This window comes from Amaranthus tricolor, chromosome 12 (assembly GCF_026212465.1).
Source record: "Amaranthus tricolor cultivar Red isolate AtriRed21 chromosome 12, ASM2621246v1, whole genome shotgun sequence".
Classification (NCBI taxonomy): Eukaryota; Viridiplantae; Streptophyta; class Magnoliopsida; order Caryophyllales; family Amaranthaceae; genus Amaranthus; species Amaranthus tricolor.
The window spans coordinates 4,319,996-4,338,799 of NC_080058.1; the positions used below are offsets into that span (position 1 = coordinate 4,319,996).

An 18,804-nucleotide genomic window follows, 5' to 3' on the forward strand; every position below is an offset into this window, starting at 1 on the left:
GAAGCACTTGGATGAAGAAGAAAAATTATATTACTTAGAGTAGCTTATGAGATTCATAGGGAATCATGAGGACATATCGTGTTAAGGAATACGACATGGTGACTAGAATTTGGAGGTCAAGCCAACAATGAAAAGAAACAATGTTATCTTTGATTAAGAAATTGTATGAATTACGTAAACTTAGATATAGAAACTAAGTAGAAAGTAGTAATTTGTGAGGCAAAGTTAAAGAGTTATCAAAGAGGTGTTTGACAATGTGGACTCCAAAGAAGTGGACAAGATACTAATAGCATGGCAAATAGGAAACAAGGAAAGACTAAGGAAAATTGAATCATCAAAAAATACTTTTCAATAATTTATTGTGTTATTAGATGAACAAAAATAATCAATTCAATCATACAAATAATAATAATCCCACAATCAAGGTAAAGCACATACGATATTTTACATGGAAACCCAATGCGGGAAAAAACCACAGGACCGTAAGTGGTACCAAACTCTTTCACTAATCACCAATAAAATTAATGGGTACAACTAAAATCCTCTCTAGATAATACTAGAGGCAACACAAATACCATATAACCCTAAATCATCACTCAAAAGTGGTAAAATAACAATTAGGATAAATTAGGGCAAAATACAAATTACCCACTTACAATGCACAAAACGACAACCAACCGTTAAATATATAAATTAGATAGACAGAAACATCGTGTCAAAATTTGACGAAAAAAGACCACAAATAGCCTTCGATCGAGTAGACAAGAACTTCCCGCACACGTTTCTCTTTCTCTGGCTCACTCACTGTTTTGTGCGTTTATCTATATGCAATTCCCAATATGCTGCCTTTATTTAGTTTTTATAGTTTCCCACGTTTTTTTCATTTTTTTTATTATTTCTATAATTACATATGAGCCCATTATATATTAAAGCCAATATTTAATATTATTATATGGGCCTTCCTTTAAGTGGGGGGAATAACTCAAGACTAAGATTTATTTGTTTATTAATTGCAAATAGTTTTTTCCTTCCGTCAATCTCTTGAGAGACGTTTCTCAGACCCAGCCCAATATACTTTAATACCTATTTTTACTCTACATTTTTCATTATAGGCCAGTTTAATTGGAGATGATCTCTTAAACAACTCAAAAGAATTTGTTTTTTCCTTATTGTACTGCTTAGTCTTCAATGTCCACATTAAACATGTGAGAGGTTTTCACCTTTTAGGTGTGGTAGCTAGTAAACTCACATTAAGTATGAATATTATTATTACAAATAAAAAATAATGTGTATTTCTACTAAATGTTAAAACTATTATGATGTACGGGTAATTAAGATTGTTTTAATTTTTTTTTTTTGTTTTGGAGTGTATTCTTAAATGCTGATTACAAAAAATTGTAGATACGCCATTTCAATTTAGGAAAAATTACCCTCAATAATACGAACTTTCACTGATTTTCCTACAATAATACGAATTTTCAATTAACCATGAATAATACGAACTTTGATACATATTTCCCGCTAGCATACCTAATCGGTTCTTTACCTGGAGAAACGGTAAATTCCCCATTTCTTCATTATGCTAGCGGGAAATATGTATCAAAGTTCGTATTTTATTTATAGTTAATTGAAAGTTCGTATTATTGTAGGAAAATCAGTGAAAGTTCATATTATTCAGGATAATTTTTCTTACTTAGTTTTATTAGCCAAAAAAAAATTTTAAAGGAATGAGTGAGTTTACCGGTAACAGGTAAAATGGTATGCCAGCGGGAAATATGTATCAAAGTTCGTATTATTCATGGTTAATTGAAAGTTCGTATTATTGTAGGAAAATCAGTGAAAGTTTGTATTATTCAGGGTAATTTTTCCTTCAATTTATTCCTTTGTCTTGGTGAAATAGCTATACTTTGTGTTTTTAGTTGTTTTCTAGGGAAATATAGAAAATTGTTATTTTTGTAGTTTAGTGTGATAACTCTGTAGAAAATTATAATGTGGAATTTAATTAGGATTTAGTATGGTGAATACTGGATTTGTATTAATTATTAATGAGAGATACATCTCTATTTATACAAAGATTAGGACTAAAATCAGGAAATAAAATATTAACCTAAATCTAAATAATAGGAAACAAAATAACCTTAATATCCTAAATATTAAAAAGATCTTAACTTCCTAAAACATAATATTATGAAATAATATCTTTATTTTATTCTACTTTATATTTTCCTGCGCTCCCCCTCAAGTTAGGTCTCGGGATCACCGAAATCGAATTTGCACAATAATTTTCAAGTTTTCGAATCCAATCGCCTTAACAGAAAATCCGCTAGTTGATCTTTTGATTTTACAAAGGAAATTTTGATTATCTCCTCTGCAAATTTTTCATAATTAACTTTCAATTTTCGGATTTAGATAAAAGGTCAAAAAATAAATTGGGCTGGTTTATTTTGTTATTTGGATCAAAGATTCGAATTTTGGAGTGTGGTCTTAATTTAGTTTTGGGTTTAGGTTTTATGGGTGGTAAGATTTTTCTTTTTTCTTTGTTTTGTAAGGGATTTTTGTAAGGTAAATGAGTAGGGGATTTTCATGAGGGAAATTGGTAGGATTGATTTTTGTGGGTCAAGGGATTTGCGTGGGTCAAGGGAAATAGGTAGGATTGATTTTGAAAAGTAAACTCTTGCCCCAATTATCTCCATCCCTATTTCTCTCTCCAGTTTGACTTGCTTTTTTTCATTTCCTTCAATATCTGAATTGAGTATATGTATAGAGAAAGAAGCATTCAAACTCTTGTAGATATTGACCACATTTCCCACATAAGGGGCTTGTCTCAATTTTTTGTTGAGAATTTCAGACGTTGGCCAGGCATCGAGAGGTGCTTGGTTGAATTTGATCTTGCTGCCGGTTCGGTTTATCTGAGCTTTGGTGGCGTTCACCCATTGTTGGGGTGGGCCGTGGGCGGTTGATGATTGGTCTTCTCGGTTCTCTTTTGACTCTTCTCCCTTGTCTCTATTTCTCCCCCTCGCGACCTCACTCTGAATGAGGTAACGAAATTGGTCCGAGAATGAATTAAATTCTTGTCCATAGTTTGTGAGCGGTGGTAGTGTAGTCAAGAAAACATTCTATAAGGTCTCTGTCAATATTTTCGATGATCCATGACATCACCATACTATCATTTTGCTCCCATTGTTCAATTGTGGTGGTCGGTGGGACGATAGTGATATGATTGAGCCTCCCCCGATCACTAATTTCGGTCTTCATTTCTTTACACCACCTGGTGGTGTAATTTTGGTAGTTCAATTTTTCCGATACTATTGGTCTTGTATTGATTTTTTGGTTAAATTTTTAGAAGAGGAAGAACATTTGTTCCACATGTGCCATTGAAATCATTTTTTTGTTTGTTTGTTTTGTTTTGGTTTGGTTTGATTGTCTTTTGTTTTGATTTGGTTTTTGTTTAGATCAATTTTCGTCGATTATGATCAATGATAAAATACCGATAGAGTTTTTCCATCCAGGAAAACCTTATGGCGCTGATACCATGTAGAAAATTATAATGCGGAATTTGGTTAGGGTTTAGTCTGGTGAATACTGGATTTGTATTAATTACTAATGAGAGGTAACACTTCTATTTATACAAAAGATTATGACTAAAATAAGGAAACAAAATATTAACCTAAACCTAAATAATAGGAAACAAAATAACCTTAATGTCCTAAATATTAAAAAGATCTTGACTTCCTAAAACATAATATAATGAAATAATATCTGTATTTTATTCTACTTTATATTTTTCTACAAACTCTTTGAAGACCTTTCTCGAGCCTAGGGACTCTTTGCCTACACTCTCCTCTATGGAGATGAGCTGTCGTCTTTCTTCCCTCCTCAGACCCTGACCATAGTTTTCTATGAGCGGGATACACTGGGTATTATGATGATAATGATATAGTTTAGTGTGACAAATTTAGTATTAAAAAATCTACTATGATTTGTTCGTTACCTTTCTCTCGAATTCTGACTTTGTGCGGGATGCTGTGTTGTTGACCACGACCATGACTAACAAGAAGATAATCAAGGAGAATATAATCTCTCCATAATATAAGCAAACTAAGGATCATAGAGGCTTTCGATAATATCGAAGACATTTTAATATATCTCGATATATTCTGAACTTCTTTGAGCAAAGATTGACTTGGCTCAACATATAAGCATAGTAATGACTATATCGTGTACTCTTAATATTTACAACTAATTGAACTTAATTTGCCATGCTAAATAAAACATGTAGTTCAAAACAATGATAAAACATAGCAATAAAGATATCTATAATTCTAACTTATTAATACTTTGACACTAATAAACATTTTAAGGGCTTTAACTCCCATCATATAAAACCATATAATTCAAGGGGTGAAGCCAACAAAAACCAAATTCCAAAATAAAAATGCCCCATTCTCTAATGTCCAAATATTCATTTCACCTCCCAAACAGTGCAATAAGAGTAATTTGTTATTCAAAGAGCGAGTTAATTAAGACATAAGACACAAGCAATGATGCGTAAATATATTTATTGAGCAGATACGACATCGTTATCATCACAATTGACAAATTGATAATTGACTTGAAGGTGGCCTTTAGCATAGCCATCATTCGGTATCAATTGCCTGAACACACTATATTCAAGGTCTAATACGCTAAATACGCATTTATCCACGATTCTTACTATCGCTTTATTTCCTGTTCTTCTGTTTGTTACCTGCAAACACGTCAAAATCAACTCCTTTAAAAGTTTAAATTAATAATTAACGATACACCCTTTCACGTGATACTTCATTTGGCAAGAAGGGTAGAAAAATTCTGCGTATATGTAATGTTAAATATTCTATTTTATATAATGGTGAAAGAAATTCAAACATACAAGGAAGCATTTGCCGCTAGAAGCTCGTTCTCGAGGACCGACAGGACCGCAAAAAGCAGTCCAAGCATACTTTTCGCGCCATAACACAGGCTTCTTGGCATCCCAAGTTGAACAATATACACCTGCTTTGTTAAAATCCCAGTTGATTTTTTCTGGATCATAAATATGATATGTTGCCCTAACATTACTTGCACTTTGTGCTGCTGTGCCTATTGCTAATGCTAGCACCCACACCACCATTATCATCAAAACACTCTTTCTCCCATAATTGTTTTTTCTATGAGTACTTTAATATTTTTGTGTTGTGATTATTTGATCAATTTATAGGAAAATATTTGCTTTGAGATTTACATTAGGGATGCTCATGGGTTCAGGAATTTATTGGACCGGTTTCGAACCCGCCCTTTTTTTAAGGATTTGGGTCTTATTTTTTAGACCCATCAGATCCGGGTTGGATCTAGATCCAGAAAATATTTGACGGGTCCAAGTCATGGTCCCAAGGTGCAGACCCGGACCCAGACCCGACTTTGAGACCTAGACCCTAGACCCTATACAATTAAACATTTTTTTACTTTTTTGTAATTATTTTGTATTTGAATTTCATGGACTCGAACAAGTGTTTGTAATTAAGGCTACACACAGTCCGTTCTGGTCTGGTTTGACAGAAAAATCAAACCAGACCAGAAATTCCGGTCTGGAAAATTTTCAAACCAGACCAGACCAGTCAAGACACCAGACCGGACATCACCAAATACATCACCAAATCCGAAACATTAATTGAGAATCTAATGTATTTTTTTGTAATTTGCGATGAAAATGAGGTGGATGATCAGGATGGTAATGAAACCAAAAAGGAGGAAGCTATGAGCAAACAAAGGAGGAAGCTTGTGAAACCAAGATCCGACATATGGGATCACTTCACCAAATTTACAAACAAAAATATGGAAAACAAATATTTACATATCTCAATAGATATATGGAAATTCCATGTGGTGACCTTGAGCTTGTGAAACCAATATCCGACATATGGGATCACTTCACCAAATTTACAAACAAAAATATGGAAAACCAACATTTACATATCTCAATAGATATATGGAAATTCCATGTGGTGACCTTGAGCTTTTAGCTTTTCCACAAATATTTCAAAATTCGCGTGGTGACCTTGCGCTTTTAATTTTTTCATGTGGTAGATAAACTGTTAAGTTTTTTAAATTAGGTACTTTTTTCGATTGAATTTCTAAATATGTGGTTAATAAGAATGATCACGACGTCTGGTTTTTGATAAAAATGTCATTACACTGGGTAAAAATAACGTAAAGTTACCAAAAAAAATTTCTTTTGTCTACCACGTGAAAAAGTTGGAATGTCAAAGTCACCACATGGATTAAAAAAAATATTTGTCAACCACATGAAGAAGCTGAAATTTCAGGATTAGTTCATGAAATTTTCCAATTTTATTTTTCGTCCATATCTTATATTGAATAAATTAATTAGCCAAGTAAATCCAATCCGCCTTAAACATTTACGTATCTCAATAGATATATCATTTGACGCCACACGCCAGCACTTTCTTTAGCGGTTCAAAATAGAATTATTGTCATTAGCAATGTTACATATGGAGAACGAAAGAAGTGCTAATAATAGATTTATTACTTTTAAATAAGCAAAAATGTGGCATTTTAAAAAGTTGAGCAGCATTAGTTGTTTTACATATAATTGCTAAAGTTGTCAGCAATTCTCTTAATTTCGATAACATTTATGTTAGAAAAATTTGAGGAAAAATTAAATTGAAACAATGAGTATTTTTTTTATTGAATATTTGAATTATAGGATGGGCTGAAAGAAGGAGATGATTATAGAGTGTTTGGCGATTAGTTTTTTATTGATTTTTTGTTTGGTCAAACATTTAAAAACTTATTTGGTAAATAGTTTTTAAGCTAGCTGAAGCTAACTTTAAAGCCAAATTTATTGGCTTTTCGCTTTTGACATACTTTTTTCTCTCATAAACAACTTATAATTAGCAAATTTTACCTAACATCTCCTTAATAATTAATTAAACAGCTAATTTATCAGCCAATACTTTTAATTGGTCAAACCAACCAACAACTTCAGGAAACAGTCTTTCGTCAAACAAACACTAATAAATAGTATTAAACTCACCACGTCACCTATAAAAATGATACACCTCAACTCACGCAAACACCCGTGACCAGACTCCAGAAATAAGAATGCAATCATGTAGTATAATTCCAATCTGTCCCATTCCCACGGTTTCAAATTCCGTGTTGACTGACTGTAAACAGCCAAGGCGTAGCATGTTCCGAGTCTAATTGATTTGTTTTACCTTAATTTCGTTTAATGACCATATACCTTATCTTCGAGGTAAAAGTGTTCAAACTCTACAATTATTTGATCATATAGTCAAATTTTATTTTGACCTAATTTTAAAATAAATTTAAAATTACATAAAAATTAATTTTAGACAAGATTCGATTTTAAATTGATTCGAAGCATATGATTAGAATTCGATCCAATCATCAAAATAAACAACTCTGGAAGGTACTTCTATGCATATGTTATTTTTGATTCTGTTCAAATTTAGTTTTAAATTTTAAGAATGCAAATTTGATTTCTTACAGTCAGTTTGATTATTAGTACTAATTGGTAGTAGTGAAAATAATTTGTAGTTTAAATTTTTATTATACTCCACGTACATGTTGAACAGTTAGTACAAGTATTTAAATGAAATAAAAGACGATCTAAATATTGTGGTGAAAATTGCCTTTATACAAGTCAAATAAACTTAAGAGTTAGAAAATTCCAGAAATTGAATCCCCATGAGGTCGATAAAGCAATCTTGTAGTGGAATAGTAAAACTTTCCATTAATATTAAGTTATATTTTTTAAGTATATATATTTGAAAATGTATCGAGTAGGTAGTGTATTAATCTGAAAATAACGTTGATGTGAAAAAGTTAACGATAAGGCTTTAGTCTACTCAATGACAATAGGCAATCAGTGGAAAGTTCATGGAAACAAGTTCAAAATAGAGTAGAAGCATCATTTTTGCTCGAAATTAATCCTTCTTCCACTCCAAGTTGATAAGGAGTATTTTTCTACGATTTCACTGACAGATATCTCATTAATGGATTTAATAAATTATTTCCTACATATTATAAGGATATAGGTTTGATATAGGTTTCTTGTTTGAGGTCGTGTTACCGAATAATGATGGTGATTAACTTATTGATCTAGCATCTTATTATTATGTTATTTAATGGAGTAATATTTAGTTTATATGATGAATCTATATAATCTTACTTTTTTTTACTGTTTTAGTTAAACCAAGACTTTATAATTCAAACTGCATTTTATCTTTTCCGTGTAGCTACGTCTCCGTATCTTTCTCGAGTCGGGGGACTCTTTTGGCCGCGCTCTCCGTTCTTCCCTCCCCAAACCCTGTCCATAGTTTTTTTCTATGAGCGGAATATACTGGATTAGATGATGATGACGACAACGTAATTCAAACTACAGAAAAAAAAAAATATAATAGGAGTATCATATAAAGTGTAACTAATAAATTTATATTACTATAAACATAGTTAAAAAGGACAAAAAAATTTACATCGCTTTTTTAGTTGATATACTTGTCCAAAAAACATTTATTATTTCCTTCGTCTCAGAAATATTAACAACCAAATAAAATTAATAGTATATTCCACACATAACTTTCATTTACATCTCTCAACATCGTACCATTACCATTTGCTTTTATTATAATAGCGTCGGGTCAAATTAATATATAAATGTTTAGTTAGTTAATTTCACATTAAATATTACACACTAATAAGAAAACTACCCTATAAGCAATATACACTTGGCATGATGATTTTAATAAAAAAGATTAAAATAAAATATATAATTCAAGTGGGTCAATCTACCCCACAAAAAATATGTGCCTCCGAAAAGATAATCTTAAATCATTTTACCATCTTTTTCAAGTAGTATTTAACTTACGCACAACTAAAAATCTGTAAAAGTGAATATATAATGTGAACTTAAGACCCTTAGTAGAATTTAGTACATGTATAGTGAACCAATTCTTGGCTTCTAGCGTCTTACAAGATATCCATTCATTGTTTCCTTAGATGCTATAACCATTTAAATATCACTCCAACCTTAAAAAAATAACATAAACTTTTATTTTTCATACTTTTCAAACACATTTCAACTCATAAATGGCTATCTATTTCCTTCGACACTTTCCCTTCATACCCTTCTTCCTCCTCTTAGCTACATCAAAAGAGGATAACCCAAACTATACAGCATGTTCCATCCCATACTCATGTGGGCATATCAAAAATGTAGGGTACCCCTTTTGGGGTGAAAACAGACCCAAGTTTTGTGGGATGGCAGACTTTAGATTGGGTTGTGGAGATCATTATGGAAGAAACAATTCTACTATGCATATTTTTGGTTCTAATTACATTGGTTTGAGTATTATTAACATTAATACTTCATCAAAAACAATAGTTTTTTCCATGGAAGTGTTGTTTAAACATTGTTTCTATGTAAATGCAAGTAATATAAGCTTACTTCCAATGTTAAAGCCTAATAAGACATATAAAGGCATAAACATATTCTATGGATGCCCTTCTAATGTATCCATGTATCAGAACAAGAAGTTTAAGTGTTCTGATACTTACGACGGTGTCGAGACAAAGAATGGAACAGCTTATTACTTTCATAAAAGATCAGATATGAGCAGGATAAGAAAGTTGAATATGTGTAAGAATAATATTACCTTTCCATTGGATAAGAGAGGATTTGATGAACTCAGAAAGAGTAATGTGTCACTTATCAGTATCTTGAATGAATGGCGCTTTGAAGTGAAGTACTTTGATGATACTGCCTGTTCTAAGTGTGAGGAGTCTGGTGGCAGGTGTGGATCACCGGAGGATTCGTCTACCGGTCACTTTATGTGTCATTGCCGAGATGGATCCCATCCGTTGTCGTGTCCTGATAGAGGTAATTGTAGAACCAGTGCCACATGATTCGCTAATATCCTCGCGAATAGGAAAAAATGAATTATGGTCGATTTTGGGCTATTTTTGGGCAAATTTGAGTGAATTGCGAATTCAAAAAGCGAATTATGTTATATTGTGTAGAACAAAGACCTTTAAATTACTTGCGTTCTAGACCCAAAGTTACACGAAAAGATGTAACATAAACAGGCCTAAAAAATTATTGTGTATTTTTGCTTTGCCCCAGGTGATGTGTGCTGACAATTCGTTGTTTGTGTGCAGAGGTGAAAAGGTTGGGACTAATTATAGGATTAGGTAATTGAATAATGAGCTTCATATTGTTGAATTATACTAGGATTTGTAGAATTTACTTGTCATACCATGTAATTCTGCTGATGTAGCTTCAACAATTATCAGGCATTGCAGGAAGCATACTTGTTCTCATCGCGATCATCGGAGGAGCATTCTGGCATCCTAAGAGGCTACGATCTTGTAGTCGACGTGCATCACTTAACACTAGTGCTTCAAACCTGCGAAAGGGAAACGTATACTTTGGTTTGCCGGTGTTCTCATATGAAGAACTGGTAGAAGCAACTGGCAATTTTGACGAATCTAAAGTACTCGGGAATGGTGGCTTTGGAACAGTTTATTACGGTAATAAGCTTGATTTTGCATTACTGTAATCTGAAATAGTACGACTCTAGATCCATTCGACTAATACGAAATACTGCATCTTAGGAAAACTAAAAGATGGACGAGAAGTAGCAGTAAAACGCCTGTATGAGAAGACGTTCAAAAGGGTAGAACAATTCATGAACGAAGTTGAATTGTTAACCTGTTTGAGGCACAAAAACCTCGTCTCTCTTTATGGGTGCACTTCGCACCAGAGCAGGGAACTCCTCCTAGTGTATGAGTTTATTAAAAATGGCACGGTTTCTGACCATTTGTATGGTGATCATAAAGACAATTCAGGATCGCTTTCGCTTCCATGGCCTGTTCGTCTAAATATTGCAATAGAAACAGCCTCGGCACTTTCATATCTTCATGCTAACGACATCATTCATCGTGATGTCAAAACCAACAACATTCTTCTTGACAACAACTTCAGTGTAAAAGTGGTAGATTTCGGGCTTTCAAGACTCTTCCCGACTAATGTAACCCATGTCTCGACAGCACCACAAGGAACTCCAGGGTACCTAGACCCCGAGTATTTCCAATCTTATCGGCTGACAGATAAAAGTGATGTTTATAGCTTTGGTGTAGTCCTCATTGAGCTCATTTCTTCTTTGCCAGCAATCGATTTAGACAGGTGTAGTAATGAGATTAACTTATCAACTTATGCGATCAACAAGATCCAACGTCGTGCATTCGAGGAGCTAGTTGACCCACAATTGGGGTTCGCGTTGGACTCCAAGGTTAGGAGGATGACGACTTCTGTGGCAGAGCTTGCATTCCGATGCCTGCAACATGACAAGTGGTTTAGACCATCAATGAATGATGTTTTGGAGGGTCTTAAGAGGATCGAGGGTGCTGATTACGAAGCATTGCAGGCTCCGATGGATCAAAATGATCATGACACAATGCAAGAACAAGTGATGGCTAAAGACATCCAGGTGGAAGTAGTGACGCTGCATATAAATGACCCATCACCTTCACCCATGGAGGATGATCATGTTCGATTATTGAGTACTAATCGGTTATTTTCATCTTCCCCAATTTCGGTCATGGATAAATGGGTTAGTAATGCCACTACGCCATGCACCAGTAAGTAAGGTAAAACATCGTCAGTGTTAACTAAATGCTGTTGAAAGATGTGTTTAAATACAAGTCATTAGGAACAATACTTCCATTAATAATGTTGTACATATCATTTTAGATGTAAATATGTATAGAGGAGATTCTGCATAATGAATCATTGTGAGATTGTAGAAAATCAAAATGAATGAAGAAAAGGAATTCATGTGGACGAATACTGGCACTGATCTATTCGTTCGGGTAGGCATGTAGCAGGAACTAATTGTTTGGGATTAAGGTTTTGGCATAGTTGTTAGATCCTTTTTAGTTACAAAGGTATATGTAATACACAGTATTTGAACTGATGGGCACTACCTACCTAACTGCCTGCCTGAATAAAAAAGAGTAAGGATATTATGATCTCTGAATGGGGGAGTAAATGGATATGATTAGATGAAACACAAGAATGTACAATCCTTTTATCTTGAAAATAAGACTTGACATGATTATTTAAAGGACAGGAGATGGTCAAGGTCCTTGACTTGAAAGACTTTTAGGAGCAAGTTAATCCTTTTATCTTCTAAGTCCTAGCTTCTTTGAAGGGCAAACTTTTGGATTAGGACTTGTTGATCAAATCAACCTTAATACTTTATTTGGATAGATAATAATAATAATAATAATAATAATAATAATAATAATAATAATAATAATAATAATTATTATTATTATTATTATTATTATTATTATTATTATTATTATTATTATTATTATTATGTAGGAGAGAAAAATAAAGGGAAGGGAAATGGGAAAGGGGAAGGGGAAAGGGGAAAAAATAAGGAAAGTCTCACTTGTTTGTTTAAATGACAAAAAGGAATCGTAAGATAAATAATAATTTTTTCTAACGGAAAAAAACGGAGGGAAAGGAATTAGATGGAAGAATTTATTCACATTAAAAAAGATAAATCCTTTTAACACCCGAAAGATTTGGAAAGAAAACACCGATCTCCCCTCCCGAAAATGTTATCCAAACACAGTAATAAAAAGAATTAATTATTATCAAAATTACGACAAAATGGTATTCTAACAAAGACTTCCAAACATAGCTTTGAATATGATCATTGTCTTCCACTTTCCCTGCATCAGTTTCATCTTCTTGGCTATTCCACTCTCCAATCGAGAAAACGAAAACCATAGTCTGCTCTAATCCATCCTTATGGGGGGTATTGAAGATGTAGGGTACTCTTCTAGGTGACAACAGAAGACCCAACAAGAAAAGTAAGAGAAGACAAGTATTTAATGATTCCTTTATACAATCAAAGAACAAATTAAGAACATCAAAGGGCTAAATGCAGTAGTTGAAAGGAAAGTTAAGCTACCATTGTATGAATTGATTAAGATATTCATCCAAAGTAGTGTACTTGACATCTGGGTAACGCTCAGTTGCTTCTACGCCAACGGAAGGATTCTTCTGTAAACTTGTCATAATTCCTTTGACAAAAACAGCATGTTCAAGAGCTAATACAAAGTTCTTCGGAAATGAAGATTCTGCATTTGGAAGGAGAGTGGAATTTCATGAAATACACAAGATAAAACAGATGATGTCAAAATATGCACATAATGGGTGAATTCACCTATTCTAAAAGAGGATTAGACTCATTAGGGGGCTACGGCCCACTCCCAAAAATCACTGAAAGTATCATTTATTCGGTGTATTTGCCAAACAAATTATTTTAACTCTATTTTATGAGTCAAGAATCCGTGTTAGTCTTACTGTCAAAATAATACCAATAGATCAAAAAACCTTAACGTCATGTTGGGCAACCTGAAACTCATTTCCAAATGACTTATCAGATCAAATACCGTGATCGAAAAATCTATAATTTAAAAAATGTGAAATTGAGCTGATGTCATAGCATTCTAATAATAATGTAAAATTGACCAAATATCAAATTTTGAAAATTCCAAGTAAATATCATATCAAGAAAAGTCCAAGAAAATATGTGTCCTTTCCAATAATCTATGACTTTGAATACCAAAATTGAATTTCTTATTTTCAAATGAACTTCACGTTGTCAAACATTATTAAAAAATTCTTGTAATATCGCCCCCTCATCTAAAATAGTTTTGAGATGTTAATATGAATTTTTTGAGCCTCTTCACCTAAAACCTCTACCTAGTTCTAAATTATATGAAGTCAATTTGAATGACTAAACTCATTATCAACAACAAAAACACTAACACATATTATTATTCCCTTTCACTAACCTTGAATGTTACGGATAACTTGATCCTCTGGGATGTGAACTTTCTCAAGCGTCTTGCAAATCTTTCTCTCCCACAACGAAACAACTTCATTGAAGGACATGATATTGGCCGGAGGTCTAATGTGAAGGGTTCTATTCAAAGTTTTGGGATCGTCCACTGCTCTTACTGTGTACGTAGCAATATCCCTTTCATCGTTGAAAATTGCTAGTACAAGGCAAACCACAATGCAATTTCAAGTAGGATGGAAAACAAGAATACAAACACGAAATAGAAGTCAAAGCAATACCCTTAGCGTTGCCATCTGATAAAATCACTACTTTGTCTCTAGGAGGAGATGTAGCATTTTCTTGGGCTAATGTGTCCAAGAAGTAGCTTGCAAATCCGTAACAAGAGATATAAGTATAAGGGATTCCCTCGGCTTCAATAGCTCTCCGAATTTTTGCTTTGGCTTCAAAAAAACTTGCTGCGGGTTCTATAGCTCCTTCAATATTGTCTACATCGGTTCCAAAGTCTGAAGGGATAAACCTCTGAAACAAGTCAAACTAGTCAATGGATCATATGCACAGCACATCCTAATTCTAACAAAAAGACAACATCACAATTCACAATCCTCCTAATTAAAGACATATCAATTGAAAGAAAGTGTAATGAATGATCAAAATGGTGCAAATCAATAAAGACAAAGAAAAATTACTTAGAATAAACCAACCTTTTTATGATTTTCCTATAATAATCCCACCTATTAATTTACCATGAATAATACCAACTTTGGGAATGTTTTTCTGGACTAAACCCTGGTAACTAGATAACTTGCTATAACAAATTTTATTTTTTAAAAAAAAATAAATTAAAATAAAATGTTTAAAAAAATTCTGATTTTTTTTATAATTAAAAAAATTTTTGTGCAAATTTTCAAAAATTTTCTCTAATTTTACATTAATTTTCTGTTTACTTTTTTGGTAAATTACTCACTATAGTAGGTTATCGGATTACCCGAGTTTACTATTGGCAGATACCCCCTAAAATTGAGATTATGCATGGTTAATAAATAGGTGAGATTATTGTAGGAAACTCATGAAAAGGATGGATTATTCTTGGTAATTTTTCCTAAAGACAAAAGATGACCGGATTTCGAAAGCTAGAAGCCTACAACATTCTATTTTCCCAAAGCCATAAAATGGCTCTCATGTACGTGGGGTTTTGGGGGTCAAATGTACGCAATCCTACCTTTGTTAGTGATAACAAAGAGGTTGTTTTCCGTTGATCCTTGATAACATACATACGTAATTCATATAAAAAACAAATACACGTGATTTAATGAGTCATTTAATATAAGTTCATTATATTTTGAAGAATCATTGTCAAAAACATAAAGTTTGAGGCTTTTTGAAATTATAGTCATGAATGCTTTTTTCAAGTTATAGCCACTATAAATAAAAAAACATACGCATGTTTTTACCGAGAAGATATGTAATGTCATTTTTATTTATTGAGGCTATAACTCAAAAAAAATTCTATAATTTCTAAAAGTCTCATAACTCTATTTCAAAATCAAAGAACTATTCCAAATAAGTGAAAAAAGGTTTTTTTAAGGTGTACTTCATGAATTATAAGGTGCTTTCTTTGAAAGCAGGGAATATAATTTTAAACCATCTTTTTGTGAAAGTAGGAAATAGCAGATTGAATTACCTTGACATTTCCAGCTTCTTTTATGGCTGCTATAATCTTAACTTGATCATCAATGAGATCCGTACTCACCGTTGAGATCACTACATCAACTTGTTTGATTGCCATCACTAAGCTGTCATGATCATATATGTCTCCCTACAACATAAGATTTCAATTCCAACATTAATGTCTCATAATCATTGAAGAAAAAAAGGAAACAGGAAAATAAGTTAGAAAAGGATACATGGAGAAGTGTGATTCCACGACTTTTGAAGGTCGTGAGGAGCTGAGATTTGGCGGAAGGAAAACGAGTTGAATCTCTGATCAAGACAAAGGTCGGATTTCCAGCTTCAACACTTGCTTCTACTATGAACTTGCCCAGATGTCTAGTGCCTCCGATTATCAAGATTCGGGTTTTCTCCGCCATTAACAAATGTTCAAAAGAATTTTAATTACAAATGAGTTACAGAAAACAGATGCCCAGTTTTTTCGGATGATCTTTTCTGAAAGGAATCAGAGCATTGTTTAGTATGACCTGCTCCAACTACTAACAACTGAAAGATTCTCTTTTTTGTTCTTACCAACAACAATATGGCTCATTGGAAAACTTATAAAATTACTAGAAACTAAAATAATGAAGTATAACAAGAGCAAGACCAACTTAGAATTAAAAATTAATAATATAATGTTTCATCATCAAGTACTGTATTGTATTAGATTATATCAACAAAGTTTGCACCCACAAGTTGGGTATCAGACAGACGTTTTCTCGTCTAGCAAAAACGAAGTTCGTGCAATCTATCTAAAGCAATCAAACAAATTGACCCCAACAAGAAACAAAAACCTGAATGCACCTAATAGAGGTCATGACTACGAGCTAGTAAGTATTCAACGGGTCTTGGCCCCACCATTGCTTTACAACCAACGAAGATCTAGATGCCCTGTTTAAACATCAACTTCAAATTAATTGCCAGGTCTGTGGACGAACTTGATCAAAGTATTTCATGTCTCAGAATATACAGTTAGATTCTTTTGAAGCGCTTTTTATCATTTCTGGAAGATGTGTGCCTCTTTTCTGGGATATGCCTCTTCTTCTTGGCTCGTTTTAGAGTAGATTTGCCCCTTATCTTCCAATTTTCATTTCCACCAGTTCGATGCTGGTCTTCAATTTCTCTTACCTTGCGTCTCCTGGGTAAAAGGTAAGATCGGGTATGTTAGCAGACCAGCAAGGATTCTGAAGATTTGCAGGGCTTCACAGACTAACAATGGAGTAACATTTTCACGACTTACCTGTAGTGTGCAAGGGACCCATCAGAAAGCAGCTCGTCAGCAATGCTGCTCTTCCTCTCCTTTTTAGTGAGCCTGGCAGAGAAAAAAATCTGATGCGGACTCCACTATAGTGCCCACCTACAGTGGAAAAAAGATAAATCATGACAATAACAACAACAATGTCGGAGCCTTATTGGCGTTAAATTATGAGATAGAAGACACTAAAATATATTAACAGCGATGAAGGCATAACAATTGTACAAAATATGATTTACCTGGAAATACTTCTGCAATGTCTTGGACTTGGTATCACTCTTGTAATGTCTTTTGGATCAATGACACTCCTCAACTGCAATGAATATGAATAAAGCCATCATTGTCACCAGTTAAAAGAACATAAAATAAGCCAAGTGCAAGACATTCAAAATGGTAATAGTATTGGTTCTAAAAACAAAACGAACTCTGAACGTACTAAAGTGCTCCCTACATTAAGCCTTTGCATAGGTCGATAAGAATTGAATAAAACAGAGGTAAGTTAGCAATTTTGTATCCAGAAATTAGTATTCAAAGGAACAAGTCTGGGAAGCATAATCATTGGGGAATTGTAATTGTCTGGACAATATCATGTATGAAAATTACTTTCTACTATAGCACCATCATGTAGGTTACCATGACCATTAAAATTTAAAGCCTATAATAAGCTGACCTATATATTTCTTATGTTCCATAATATTTACGGCAGATTACAATCCCAAGGCTCTAAATAATCATTTTAGTAAGAACAGACTTGCTAAGAAGAGAGTCAATCAATCAATCAATAATCAAAGCTTATTCAAAAAAGATCTGTTCTAAAAGTCCATCCATATAGTAGTGTTGGTCTAATGGTTGTCCAATAAAACTTGTCTATTAGTTTTAGGGGTGCAACTCAATTACATAATATCCTAGTAGCCGCTCTCCATTTTTGCAACCCACACTTAGGTCTATGGAGTACATCTTGTTGGATATATCATTATTCTGGAATAAGAACCCAAGGCATCTGAACATTCTCCCTACTTCATTCTTATGCTCAAATCAATGAAAAAACCCACCTTAACAATCTAAACACCTCATTCATTCAGTAAATGATCAAATAAGACTATGAACCTATTCAGAGTCCATATAATCCATAGTCCATTCAAACCTATTAAAAGGAACTTCTTAGTCCATCTAATTTGGGAAAAACTATTTAGAGGCCCTTGAGATCAGTGCTTGTAACAAGGTGATACAATTATCGTACTGCCAAATATAGACCAACACAATGAGAAATCTCTTGAACTGTCAAAACACAATGTTACTACACCTATACAATACCCAAGTTCACTAGAATTGAAATCATATACAACTCAGCCAATAAAATAAATATGGACATGCTTTATTCTTTAGATTTATTTGCAAAATCAAATAAAAAAAGTAATCATTACAACTAACAACTTCAAAACAATTAACCTTTAGTAGTTGGAGGTCCTTCTTTAACTCCAAAGTTAGAACTGGGGCAGGCATATCAAACCTGTTTCCCACAACAAAACTTATCAAAAAAATTCAACAAAAGGAGAATAAAGTTCAGAAGTCCAATAATTTGAATAGGTACAAAACATACCACTTCGAACCGGCAGTGTCTTTGACTTGTTTTCGAAGCAATTTGTTGAGTTTTGTAGGATCATTTGGAGCAACCTACGAGCCATCAATAAGTTCTGAAGCAGGTTTAAACAGCAAGTTGTTTTCAAGGGCGAAATGGGACTTAGATGACCAGGAGGAAGAGGATGAGGCAGGTACAAAGGATGGAAGCTTGGGTTCCCAGGTCAAGCCAATCAAAGGCTGGTTTTCCGACATTTTTTCAGGCAATGAAAATCAAGCTTTAACTGGAAGATAATAGCAGTGGAACAAGCTGAAGGA

The 18,804-nt window shown here is 33.4% G+C and overlaps 3 protein-coding genes and 1 pseudogene across 5 annotated transcripts; 1 reads left to right on the forward strand and 3 right to left on the reverse strand.

Annotated features, from left to right (window-relative positions):
• Nucleotides 1-2,231: 2,231 nt before the first annotated feature.
• On the reverse strand, nt 2,232-7,229 carry LOC130828459 (pathogenesis-related protein PR-4-like). The gene is made up of 3 exons (XM_057694447.1): nt 7,108-7,229; nt 4,910-5,195; nt 2,232-4,747 (listed from the first exon to the last, which is right to left on the reverse strand). The coding sequence occupies exons 1-3, from the start codon at nt 7,227-7,229 to the stop codon at nt 4,559-4,561; spliced, it is 597 nt and encodes a 198-aa protein (XP_057550430.1). The 3' UTR covers nt 2,232-4,558.
• A 1,522-nt stretch (nt 7,230-8,751) lies between these two features.
• Nucleotides 8,752-11,902, forward strand: LOC130797280 (LEAF RUST 10 DISEASE-RESISTANCE LOCUS RECEPTOR-LIKE PROTEIN KINASE-like 1.1). The gene is made up of 4 exons (XM_057659823.1): nt 8,752-9,940; nt 10,219-10,251; nt 10,354-10,590; nt 10,675-11,902. Exons 1-4 carry the CDS (start codon nt 9,151-9,153, stop codon nt 11,706-11,708), a joined length of 2,094 nt encoding a protein of 697 aa, XP_057515806.1. The 5' UTR covers nt 8,752-9,150; the 3' UTR covers nt 11,709-11,902.
• A 563-nt stretch (nt 11,903-12,465) lies between these two features.
• LOC130797281 (phenylcoumaran benzylic ether reductase Pyrc5-like) lies at nt 12,466-16,037 on the reverse strand. Of its 3 annotated transcripts, none has more exons than XM_057659826.1 (6): nt 15,848-16,037; nt 15,625-15,759; nt 14,222-14,462; nt 13,936-14,139; nt 13,047-13,215; nt 12,466-12,911 (listed from the first exon to the last, which is right to left on the reverse strand). In XM_057659826.1, coding segments are annotated over exons 1-6 (933 nt in total). In that variant the 5' UTR covers nt 16,031-16,037; the 3' UTR covers nt 12,466-12,910. The 3 variants fall into 3 exon arrangements, with proteins under 3 accessions (XP_057515809.1, XP_057515808.1, XP_057515807.1); XM_057659825.1 differs by having other exon boundaries at nt 12,466-12,914; XM_057659824.1 differs by having other exon boundaries at nt 12,466-13,215.
• Nucleotides 16,038-16,625: 588 nt separating this feature from the next.
• Nucleotides 16,626-18,741, reverse strand: LOC130797282 (rRNA-processing protein fcf2-like; annotated as a pseudogene).
• Between the last annotated feature and the right edge of the window lie 63 nt (nt 18,742-18,804).